Source organism: Diadema antillarum, unplaced genomic scaffold, assembly GCF_040938485.1.
Source record: "Diadema antillarum isolate AM-2024a unplaced genomic scaffold, OU_Dant_1.0 seq00001104_RagTag, whole genome shotgun sequence".
Taxonomy (NCBI): Eukaryota; Metazoa; Echinodermata; class Echinoidea; order Diadematoida; family Diadematidae; genus Diadema; species Diadema antillarum.
In genome coordinates, this window is record NW_027271920.1 from 592,321 (window position 1) to 605,672 (window position 13,352).

At 36.8% G+C, this 13,352-nt stretch overlaps 1 protein-coding gene across 2 annotated transcripts in view; it reads left to right on the top strand.

Moving 5' to 3' along the window:
* The first annotated feature begins 2,870 nt into the window (after positions 1 to 2,870).
* Positions 2,871 to 13,352, top strand: part of LOC139743737 (suppressor of tumorigenicity 7 protein homolog) — a 69,595-nt gene continuing 59,113 nt past the window's right edge. For both annotated transcript variants that reach the window (XM_071654188.1, XM_071654189.1), the window contains exon 1: positions 2,871 to 3,022. In XM_071654188.1, coding sequence (XP_071510289.1) covers positions 2,872 to 3,022 — 151 coding nt within the window. In that variant the 5' untranslated portion in view covers position 2,871. The remainder of the gene's footprint in view (positions 3,023 to 13,352) is intronic.

The following is a 13,352-nucleotide window of genomic DNA, read 5'->3' on the forward strand; positions in this document are numbered from 1 at the left end:
GACATTTCACAATGTACAGCAGAAACGTATCAGCAATACAAGCGTACAATGAATGATACAGTGGGGCTACAGCTTAAGCGTCACGAAATGACAAATCCGTCGACGAATAACTATTTCGTCACGATTTCGTCAACAGAATGACAAGTTTGTCGGCAAAATTGTCATTTTGTAACGAAAGAGACCTTGCGACACTTGGCGCCCCTTTATCCTCGAAGTTACTGAAACAAGTGTTGGTATACCTTTCCCTATAAAAATAGCGTATAGGACAAAGCAATGGGGGTTCTAATAAAATATTTGCTGAACATTTTTTTAACTGTTTGTGTCTCAGCTAAATTTGGACTCGTATAATGATGAATGAGTGAGTATTCATCAGTACACAAATTTTATACTGACCTCACATCACTTCATTTATTACAAACTGAGACGAGGCATCACTGCTTTTGTCGAAAGTGAAAGAAAGTGAAAGAAAGGCATAACCGCTTACTGCGGGCAGCGTAATATCGGATTGGAAAGCGTCAAGTGAATAATATTGATAGTCGATTATCAGCGTATATGATCACGCATACTGCGTTCACAGGCTTTCAACATTGCTATGAATATTTCGTTGCGTTTTGGAGGTTCAACCCGCACTTTCGAAACATTGTCGGGGCATTCTGTGATGTAATTGTGCATGTATCCATGTACATGCAGGAGAGTATATGCAGCATGATGGGTAGCGGGAGGCCAATGGAGGCACAGGGGTAATGTCATTCCCCCTTCATTTGCGCAGTATGTCTTACCAGGATGATGCTTATAGGACATTTTGTATGCTGCATTTTTATAAATTTGTAATTTAAAGCGATGTGAGATGACTTTGTGGCAAATAATGGTAAGCTTGTGCAGAAAGAGGCCCGATACCACACAATAGAGAAATGTAAGTTGACGGGGAAACCTCATGCCCCCACCTCGAAACTTGTCCAGTGCTTTGGCCTCGTGAGCATACAAGTATAGGTCCTATACAGTCATGATATGGCATTGACACCTTTTCTTTTCTTTTTTTTTCTTTTTTTTTGGGGGGGGGACATGTTTATAGCGACTGTTCCTTGGAAATATATATAGTGTGTTAAAGTCTATAAGCGCAACATGAAGAGTGATGACCCCTCCCCCACAAAAAAAAGAAAAAAAGAAAAGAAAGGAAGAGGTATCCAATGATACGTTCATAACCAGTGCACCATTTGTGAATTTCTGTTGTCGATTGCCACTTACTATTATAATGTTATTTGAATCCTGGCTTGATTTTAAGCTCATTTCGTGTTATCTTTCCAAAGGAAATATTTAATTTAATTTCGTTTCATTTTAATTGTATATATCCAAATGCAGTGTAATACAAAATTATTGCAAAATAGGACGATTTGTACAAGGAAGTTAAATGGTATCAATATTCTATTGACTGCTAAATCCTGACACCATCCCACACAGAGGATAGTAGTGGATTGCGGCAAAGTGTCCATCGCTCGTATAGTTCCGTGAATTATACTACAACGCAAAGCCACGTCATATTCACGCTAAAGAACTACATTAAATTCAAATCAGTGTATAGGTTTCATTAAGATTAGACGCTAAAGTAAAGTATAACTTTATTATCAGGTAGAGCAAAATGAAAACCTTTCCACTGATACTGGACTTTTTGCATAAAAGGATTTTTTTTTGAAGTGGTGATAAGAAATATCCCACACGTAAGTTTTCTTCGATTCCTTGTTTAATCGCAAATATCTCAACGTAACGAGAATGGATTCAAGTAATTACTACGTTTCAAATCTGACGCGAAATAATAAAAAGAATAAGCAGACTACATTTCTCAAATCATCCCCCGAAAACAGGGTCTGTGTAATCATTTCTCAGAACAAACAAATTAAATAGCATTAAATCGATGACAACCCCATCGTCACTTCAGCCATCGATTTGTGTTATCACTATTTAGTACTATTTAGTAAAAAAACAAGCCACCAAACCAAAACAAAAAAAAAGAAAAGAAGAAAAAAGGAATAGATGAAAAATAAGAAGTCATAGAGACATCTAAATTTCTAAGCCTGATAGTATTTTCAATCGGATTCTAGTTCTGAAACTTGTATTACTCTGTTCATTTGATACTACTTACAGTATTTCGTTACAGTAAATGATGTGTTACAAGAACATGGCGTGAAATTTTAAAGTGGCAACATCACCCTCTTTGTGCCAGAGACTTTTGACAGTTGAATGTATAATGCTACGGGTTTTCTTGTACCAAAACACACAGAGGGTTAAGGCAGATCATTCATTGAGTATCCTCTCAAGCCGAAACGCGAGAAAGAGAAAAAAAAAAACCAACCTTAAGTGTGAACACTCATGAATTGAAACAGAAAGGTATTAGGCACAATCAGTGGGAGTGACCATCATAATGCGATTTTTTTTTCTTTAATCGGAATCTTGTTCCTATATCCTTATCCTTGTTTTCACTTTTGTTGCCACTTTCATTGTCACTATAATCATTAATACTACTATAATCATTATTACTTATATCTGTAAAATCAGGTTAGTATCGTAATTTTCAGTGCCATGGAAAAATATATAAAGAATATCATCGGTAAAACAGTGTTTTGCACAGTTTGTAGTAAGTAGAGAAAAATCAGATGGGTTTGTAGTAAACAGCGCCATCAACAATTTTGGCGTTCATTATTAGGTAGACCTTAAAAGTACCATTTAAGTTTTCAAAATAATATCTACTATTGTCATGCCCACGAGTAATACATGAATGGCTGTGGACACAAAGGTCAACTAGCGTGATAAACTTTTGTTCACTTAGGAGAACGTATACACGTACAGGTTTTGCGTGTGAACTGCTAACAGTCTACGATGGCTGGACTGTGGAGTAGCTTTGTGGACAAAATAAAGGCATTTTTCACGTGGATTTGGGTCTACTTGTGGATAATCTGGTTGATTCTGGTAGTCATCCTAGTCTACATCCTGAGATCACCGCTGAAAGTGACGGAAAACATGAACATTGGTGAGTAGCATGCAAAACATGGCCAACGGCAGCACTCTTCTTGAAGTTGAGGTCAGTGTCAGTTCACCAGCCTACCACTTAACTGTGCACTTACTACGGTAGCATGAACTTGGCCTTGCCGCTGTTCGCGATCTACGCGTTATCGCTTGGGTTGCTACACTGACTGTAAACGCCACGGTCATCACAACTGCACTGAACCCACCCCCACCATGCAACTGCAGTGAGCATGAGCAGGACGATAATAAAGCTATGTATTTAATCATTTAAGATTAAAGAAAGAAAGAAAGGGAAAGAGAGAGAGAGAGAAAAAAAAAAAACGTCAGCTGGTAGTGAAGTCAGTGACTAGAGTTCTAGATCTATCACATTCACATTTTGGCTTTGTAGTCAAGATGTTGCTAGAGTTGTCTATAGGAGAGCGAGATACATATAACCGATAGTATTCACCAAGTAAGTACAACTAAGATGTCTAACAGTAATAGATACTACACACAGTTTGTTAATGTTTGGCCAAGGGTTCTATTAATAAAACTGATGGAACATCACATAGCGGTAGGGCCAAATTTGAAGGCATTCTTGCAAAATTAGTTATAAAAGCTATAGACCTAGTTGAATAAAATCGGAAAATATAAGATTCTACAATATCATACAGCTGTATGCCAGGAAGAGTGATGACTGCACACTTTTTCTATAATAAAGCCATGCCACCGCACTTGGCATCGGCAATAAAACGAAAAAAAGCCTTAAAGTAGCCATCATGGTTACATTGTAGATGATGCAGATCTAAAAGAGAATGAGAAGATACACCGAGTGTTGATCACATGAGGAAAATGGCTATTTCAGTATGCCCTCGGAATACCATGCAGGGACGGATCCAGGAATTCCGTAAAAGGGAGGGACTTTACAAAAGTAAGGGGGGGGGGATGGGGGCGCATGTGCCCCCATTGTTTTCTTTTTATTTCTTTTGTTTTAGCATATCAAAGAGGGGTGCGTGCCTGGTGCGCCCCCCTCTGGATCCGCCACTGCCATGTTACCGTATAAATTACATTACAATTTTGCAATGTAGCAAAATAAAACACAACAACGAATCCACTGTACTTTGGGGACTTTGCTCCCAAATTAACCAGTGTAAATACAAAACATACATTTTATGTACAGCTACATGTAAAAAAAAATTTTAGTATTTTATTGTACATGTACATCAAAAGAGAGAAAGAGAGGGAGATAGATCACACTGTACATACTAAACTACTTAATTACTCTGAGCCAAAGAGGAGGAAATGATGACTTGAAAGTTGTACTCTTAGATGAGTGTGATACACTATTAACCCTACTGAATTTTCAAGTGGTAGATGTGCCTTTGAATTTGTTCTAATCAGTAATTCACATGGATATGAATCTTTTAGTTTTTGTATAGCCAGACAAAATTCTTTACAGAAGGAGAGGTACATTGTACATTGTAAGTGATTCACATCTGAGCATCTCTTCAGCTACAGTGTATCTTGAAAGCACATGGTTTCCAATATTTCTCTTTACATCACACAAGACGTACATTTTACAACAGTAGTCTAAAGAGATCTTTTCCTGTGTGTATGCAGCCATCCTGCTGCCACATGTACAGTTTACATACGTCGACGTAACTTGCATGGGAACCAGATGCTGTGTAAAACGATATTCAAAATGAATCCATAGTTACCTCTAAATAGTTTGATAAAGTAATGGTACAAGTGCTCCGAATTAGTGTTGTTAGCAGTATTGTTTCAGTGACGTACTGTACAACAGTGCAATGTACAAAATTTTAGTTGCAGAAGTACATTGTAGTAGACTAGCCAGAAGTAGTAGTGACAATAACAAGGTTTTCAGTATAATAATCACAACTAGTGCTGTTGAAGTATTATATATGTATCATTATTATTAGCTGCATTCACCCAAGGAGTCGCAATCTTTTGCGTCTCAATGCAAAAACCTATTTTATTTACCACTATTCACATTACTATGCTGTGCAGGGTATATATTGCAATATTTCAACAAGAAAACCAACAGTGATTGGAACATACTAACCCCAGGCATCCGAGTTTGAGGACACACTGTGGCAAGTGGCATTGTGGAATTAACAGACTCAAATTTATATCCTTGAAGTACTGTAACTTCCTCATGCACCACTCAGGGCAAATTATCGCAATGTTTCAAGATAAAACAATCTAGCAGGATTTATTTTTACTTTGCGATGCAGATTGTGATATCTGACAATCATATTTGTGTCCTCACACGCAAATTTAATGTTCTTGGGTTTTGTTTTTAGCATTACATTCTGTATGTTACAAAAATTGAGTTTCAAAAAACATCAATGTGTGTGTGTGTGTGTGTGTGTGAAGGCCACTATTGTTTGTTAAAAACCTATGAGCAAGTGCCTTAACTTTGAGGTACATTGTACAGCTGTAATAGGATTGATCATCTACTCATTGTTGCCAATGCAGTTCAAGTCTACAATTTAATGTCAATATCTACTACACGTATGTGTACATCCACACTTATATCTACACTGTATGTGTGCAACGTGTGTATGGTACTTGTTATCTGCAGTGCAAACACATAGCAAATGTGTACAGGGTCTACAATATTCATTTGCAGATGGCACATTTGCTTACTGCCACAGCAGTAATGTGCACAGAAGCAATTCTGAATGTCATGAAAATGAGACCTTTGATGAAGATGCACTGTACAACCTGTAGGTGTCGAAGATGTCAACATAGTTGTATACCATCTTGCCTCATACAGTGTAGTTTTAAACTTTTGCAGCCAGTTCTTTCGTATACAATTGCACTGAATATAAGCTATGGACAGCCTCTTGTGTTTTGGTAGAGTTAGAGTAATACATGCGGTCTTCCCAGTAAAACCAGGGAGGTGGGTGAAATTCAAAGTTCAGTGATGGTGAGCTGTTGATCCTTTGATCATATTGCACAAATCATGAAGTTGTCCGTGGTCATCGATATTCATATTGAATGTCATCATTCATTAGAAATGAACATCAGGTTGATATCTTGAAAGATTAAAAAAGATAACTTTTGAGTGTTGAAGTCGCTTTGTGATGGATTTTGTTGGCCTGCTATCAATAGGAGAGTGTTGTTGTTGTTTTTTTTGTTTCCTACGACAAGTATGCTTTTCAAGTGATTTTAACTGTTAGATCACTCTTAAGCTGCAGCGCCAGTTAATTTCATGAGAAGGGGTTTGTGGAGAAACCAGAAAGATAAATTTTACATGATGTATAATATATAATACATGACATATAATATATGATGCATATATGTGTACATACAATTTATATACAATATATACATATATATATGTGTGTGTTTGTGTGTGTTTGTGTGTGTGTGTGTGTGTGTGTGTGTATTCAGAGTACTGTACTTTGGCAAGAGCCTTGGAACTAGACATTGTAGCCTTTATCACTATCTTGATATTTTTTGAAAGTTCAATAACTTACCATTGAAGATCATTATGATTATGGTTTGCAGTTAGTTTCAGGATCAAACAGTAAGGACATCAAAATTGCTCACTAAAGAGTTAAAAGCAGGTGCAATTTATGGGCAATCAGGTTTACAATGTATGTGTTCAAGTATGCCATGTTGCAAATAACATTTCAAGAGATGAATAGATTATTCAACTCAAAATTCTCCAAGTCTCTTCTTTTTTCATCTTTTCTTTTGAAAAGAAAATGAAGACAGGAAGTTTTGATATCTAGTAAACTGCCCATAATGAGTGAGTTTACGTTCACAGTGACTCTTTGCAATGCGCAATAATGTAAATATCTGGTGGAGCCTGGAATGACAAGAAATCCAAAACCATCTGGCAAGCTGTGCAAGACAAACACTTACAAGGCCAAGGAAGTTCAAGTGGTGGAAGAGGGAAGATAAAGCTTGAAAATAAATATTTTCTTGGATGAAGATCAAAAGGAGAACTTGGGGTTGAAAAACATATTGATGATAATACCAGCTGTCTCACTGACGAAGAGAAAGTAAAGAGATGAAACTCGGGCACCACCTTTTTGAAATTACATTGTACATATTGTATATCTCTTGCTAGATCCACCCACCATCTATGCAGCAATTTTGTGATTAGACAATTATGCACGCCCTTTTGTTTGGTTAAATTCAGATGAGCTGGTTCAATAATCAGCCATTTAGATCTTCCTAATGCCAGCAAAATGCTAAAACAGCAGATATTATTTTTTTTTGTACTGTGCATGAATGTGTTGAAAATCTGGGATCAGAGTGAGAGAGTGTGTCATGACTGGCGGGGGAGGGAACATACCGAATGTTCCACCCGAAGGGTTTGAAATGCTATTGAGGGAGGTTATAAGTTCCGAGACGAAGTTGATGGACTTATAGCCTCCCAAATAGCATTTCAAACCCTGAGGGTGGAACGTTTGGTACATGTTCCCGACAACAAAAATCATCATCTGTTATGTTATATGGGTTAGTCAAATTATCGCACTTTCGTACGCCTTACAATAATCGGTCATCTGCTTTTTTACATTGTTTGGAATATGCAAATTTATCCTATCGATTGCGTGAAAAATATGATCGTTCAATCGTTTGTCATTCATTTTGTTACGTGAAAATGTTTTCCCATGGGAGAACATTACAAAAATGTTCTGCCCATGGGCGAACATAACCAATGTGCCTCCATCACGTGACTGTGTTTAGCCAATCACTGACCGGTATTTGACTAACCCATTTAATACATGTATGTACACAAATGTAGCTGAACTTGTTGTAAAGAGTTCTGATAATTATGTCCAACCATGGGGCTACTACAAAGAGTGGCTCCATGACCCAAAAAAATACTTGATATGACAAACCTCTTCTTTGATCCCACCGGAATATACATTGTATATATTCCTGTCTCCATTTCTCAGTACCACTGCAACAAAATGCATGATACATTGTATAAGGAACACAAAATATCAAGTTACTGTATCCTGATGACTCGATGATTATTGTTTACTGTTTACTGGTTATTGTGTGTGTGTGTGTGTGTGTGTGTGTGTGTGTGTGATCAAGTCATTCACAAAACGGGCAAGCATTCATCATCACTCCGTATACACTCGTTAAGTCCGAATGACCACAAAATGTATACTGCCATCTTTGCGACATTATATACACTTCAAATCGATTCCTTACAGCTGTTATATGTACAAGCTGTATACATGTGTCCTTTTCAAAGAGCGCAGCGTTAGTTGACAAGGCCTTTTCAATTATCGTTTAAATATCAAATCGCCCTTGACATGTGAACTCCTTGTCCAGTGAATAACCTCTGTAGTAACGTTCATGATCACTAATACTTACGAAAACGACGACGAAAACATTTTGATACCATTCATTTTGATAATCGATATTATACAAACGTCGTCAGTTTGGTATTGCTGTGCATGTTTATTCATTTATTTATTTTTTTTGTACTGCATACAGCTATTTTGAGTACTGTTCCGCGATGAGATGAAGAGCATCTCTATCAGGAAAATCAATACCATCATCATTATTGTAGTTTTGGATAGTATTGGTTTCAGAAACATCGTTTTCTTGGTCATTACCAGACATTACTCTTTAATGTAATTATAAATGGCAAATGAATTTATGTTTAAACTTTTCGTTAAAAAATCGTTCAACAACGACAACAACAACAAAACACAACAACAACACATGAACTTGAAATGACAAAGAGCTTTTGTCAAGGATTTAGTGCCAATGAGATGTTGTAGGCGTAAGTACTCTCAGTTCATTCCCTTATAGTCCAAGAGTATTTGTTTTAACCTGGACATTTTTGGTAACAAGCTGATTTTTTTCAGGACAGGTCCAGAAAAATGTCTAGAATAACATACTAAAAGTCCTCATAAATCCTCCTTGAGCGTTTTCCGCAATCTAAGATGGCGTCCAAAATGGCTGCCATTTTCTGAATTTCTTATAACTTTCCAATCACAAAACCCAAATACAAAATTTAATTGTCTTTATGTATGTTTTGAAGCATAGCATGAAGAGCGACGGCGTCCAAAATGGCCGCCATTTCCGGAAATGCTTATAACTTTTCAACCAGGTAACCCAAATACAAAATTTAAATGTCGAAATATATGTTTTCAAGCGTAAAGAACTCAATAAAATACATACTAAGAGTTGTTGAAACACGCAGGTACCGTAATCCAAGATCCAAGATATTTTGAGGCATAAGGAACCCAATGAAATACTTATTCAGATATCATGAAACACGTAAGTACCAATTAAACCACGCAAGTTCTTTCCCGAAAATTAAATGCTGCCCAAAATTTTGTTTTATCAAAACATTGCTGTTTTTAGCCTGTTTCAAGAGACAAAGAAATTCAATATACATGTAACGTTAGAGATTCAACAACTCGGAAGGTCCAGTGGAATATTTCCCTTAAATGTGGAAAACATGGGTCGGCATATAAGTTGGGTGGGATGCATCCCTGTACAATCACCTGTACAATCATTATTTTCCAAATATTAAACCTGAAGTATATACACTTTGTCATCGAATTGCAATCATAAAATGCAAAACATCCCTCGCTCAGCCTGTTTGCATAGACTTTTTACACTTGAGACTGACAAATTTCCGGGTATGTCATTAAAAAGTGTGCACCAGATCTTTCACTTATAAAATGCAAAAGTTAGTTCCCTCATATTGCAGGGTGATTTGCTCTTCCTAACCATTCCACCGCTCACTTCCCCGATATAAATGAGAAACCCCTTTGATTAACAATTAACAAGTAACAAGTACAATCTGTATTACATCAACTGTGTGCAAATGATATTATTATTTCAATTCAAATGTAAAGCTCCCTCGTATTGGAGGGGTTGGGGATACTGAGGCTACGAATTATCTACTCTTTGAGATTGGACAATTATTTTCACAATGTGACACAAAGGGTGCACTAGGTCGTTTAATTATGATCATAAAAATGAAAGAACTCCCTCCAGTCGAAAGGGGTCCCTCCAACCCCCCCCCCCCCCATCCACCACTCATTCATTGCCTTGAATATACTAGTCTTTTTTCTATTTACACTTTTAACAGAAACAAAAATCTACTATTTCATTAAATATTTCATAAACATTGCGCACCATAAACCCCGAGTTTTTTAGGTCTGAAAAAAAATCTCCCTTTTGTGGGAGGGTGCTTCACCTCATACACCTCCCCCTCATATTTCCATAAATATATATTTTCTTACTTTTATGACAACGTGAAATAACACATTTTTCACCAAAAGAGTGCCCTAAATCTCTGAATTTTATATTGTAAAAAATGCCAAAATCTCCATCGTATGGGAAGGAGTATTCTCCTCCCACACTCCCCCCTCCCTGACAGTTTCCTGAATGTATATTTTTTCCTGAATATATACGTTTTTAAATGGAAAACAAATATCGCATATTTCACCTAAAGGGTGCAACACATCTGGAAATACGAAAATTTCCCTCGTATGGGAGCGGGCAACCCTATGACCGCCCACTTCCATGAATATTATACTTTTTGTTCTTTTTTTTTTTTTGGAAACAAAAATCTAATACATTGTATTTCACCAATAGGGCATCAGATGTCTGAATATCAAGTCTGAAAATGCAAAATTTCCTTCATGTTGGAGGTGGGGGTATCTCTCTTTCACACCCTCCCCTTGCCTGTTTCCCTGAATACCACTTTATATTTTTCTTACTCTTTGATAGAAACAATTCAATATCTTACTAAACGTTTGCACGATACAGTGTATGTTTCACTTTCAAGTAAAAAAAAAAAAAATCCCTCGCGTAGGAGGGGAATATCCCTCCTCCATGTTCCAATAAATGTACGAGTGTCATATTGTCTGATTTCTATCTGTTTTATAATTCTATGTAATCTAGATGAATTGAATAAGATGATTTAGACACTATGTTTTTCGGTGGAGCAATATATACTGCACCGAAGAAATTCACTGTAATGTGATACTACACACTATTTTGTAGCACATGTAGACACTAATTTTGAATATGTTATAACACAGACAACAAAAAAGAATTGTAGGTACAATAAGTGATAACTGACAGTTCAAATGAAACTCACCTCGTGGTAGACATCAAATGCGTTGGTAATGAAAAAAAGGCTAGCACTAAATTTTCATCTCATGTGCTTAATTGTCCCCGCCGAACGAGTTCGAGCAGGGGACTATGAAACGGGCTCCGTACGTGTGTGTGTCCGTCCGTGCGTCCGTGTGTCCGTCCGTGCGTCCGTGTGTCCGTCCGTGTGTGCGTCCGTGTGTGATCAAAATGTTCAAAATGCTACTCCTTCGCCATTTCTAACCCGATTTTGATTCTGTTTGCTTTATATGATAGCACTACATGGGAGCTTTGAAACTTCTATACAGAATTTCAGTTGTGACCTTTGATCTTGACCTTTGACCTATATTGTACATTTTGCTTCAAAATGCTACTCCTTCGCCATTTCTAACCCGATTTTGATTCCGTTTGCTTTATATGATGGCACTAGGTGAGGGCTTCAAAACCTCTACACAGAATTTTGACCTTTGACTTCTTTGACCTTTGACCTTGATTTTTGACCTATATTGTACATTTTGCTACAAAATGCTACTCCTTCGCTATTTGTAACCCGATTTCAATTCCGTTTGCTTTAAGTGATGGCACTAGGTGAGGGCTTCAAAACTTCTACACAGAATTTTGACCTTTGACTTCTTTGACCTTTGACCTTGATTTTTGACCTATATTGTACATTGCCTACAAAATGCTACTCCTTCGCCATTTCTAACCCGATTTTGATTCCGTTTGCTTTATGTGATGGCACTAGGTGAGGGCTTCAAAACTTCTACACAGAATTTTGACCTTTGACTTCTTTGACCTTTGACCTTGATTTTTGACCTATATTGTACATTTTGCTACAAAATGCTACTCCTTTGCCATTTGTAACCCGATTTCAATTCCGTTTGCTTTAAGTGATGGCACTAGGTGAGGGCTTCAAAACTTCTACACAGAATTTTGACCTTTGACTTCTTTGACCTTTGACCTTGATTTTTTTACCTATATTGTACATTGGCTACAAAATGCTACTCCTTCGCCATTTCTAACCCGATTTCGATTCCGTTTGCTTTATGTGATGGCAGTAGGTGAGGGCTTCAAAACTTCTACATAGAATTTTGACCTTTGACTTCTTTGACCTTTGACCTTCATCTTTTTACCTATATTGTACATTTTGCTACTAAATGCTACTTCCGGCGGGGACATATATTACGCACCGCGTAATTTCTACTTTTCCTTGTTAAGGTGACGAAAATAAACCATGTGGTAAAAAAAAAATATTGCCTTTTAGTTGACTGTTTAGCAACAAATGTAATGGCAAAAAAAAAAAATTCTCTCGTAACAAGGACACACTCCTTGATTTTAACATTAAAATGTTTTTATTTGTATACTTGACACATAGGAACTATTTTCATTAAAAAGTTTCTTATACACTATACTGATATTTATTTACATAATTGTGAGAGAAAATTGTTACTGCGTGCCATTTTGCACGCCATTTTGTAATTGGGAAGAGATTGAGCGGTTTAATCGGTACTTGTGTGCGTCAACATCTCTTGAAATATATTTTATTGATTTCTTCATCTTTTAAAAACAGTTATTTAGACATTCATTTTTGTATGTGGGTTACCTGGTTAAAAAGTTATAAGAATTTCAGGAAATGGTGGCCATTTTGGACACCATCTTGGATTACGGTAGGCCTATACTTGTGTGCGTCAATATCTCTTGATATGTATTTTATTGAGTTCTTCATCCTCAAAATTATTTTTTTTTTGATATTTGGGTTACCTGTTTGAAAAGTTATAAAAATTTCAGGAAATGGCGGCCGTTTTGGACGCCATCTTGGATTACGGCACTTGTGTGTATAAATATCTCTTAATATGTATTTTATTGAGTTCCTCATGCTTCAAGACATATATTTAGACATTGAAATTTTTGATTTGCGTTCTATGGTTGAAAAGTTATAAGAATTTCAGGAAATGGCGGCCATTTTGGACGCCATCTTGGATTGCGGAAAACACTCAAGGAGGACTTATGAGGACTTTTAGTATGTTAATCTAGACATATTTCTGGACCTATCCTCTTTCATATTTTATTAGAGGTTGTTATCTCGCCAGAATATGTTGGAAACGTGAAGTTGTGTCCTAACCAAAACTGTACGATCCTTTTAAGCATGACAGAAGAAAAGCTGTAAGGTTACTAATTTCTTGCAAGGATTGTGTCACGTCGTCGCGTTGGATCTCCTCCTGGTTGACGGCCTATAT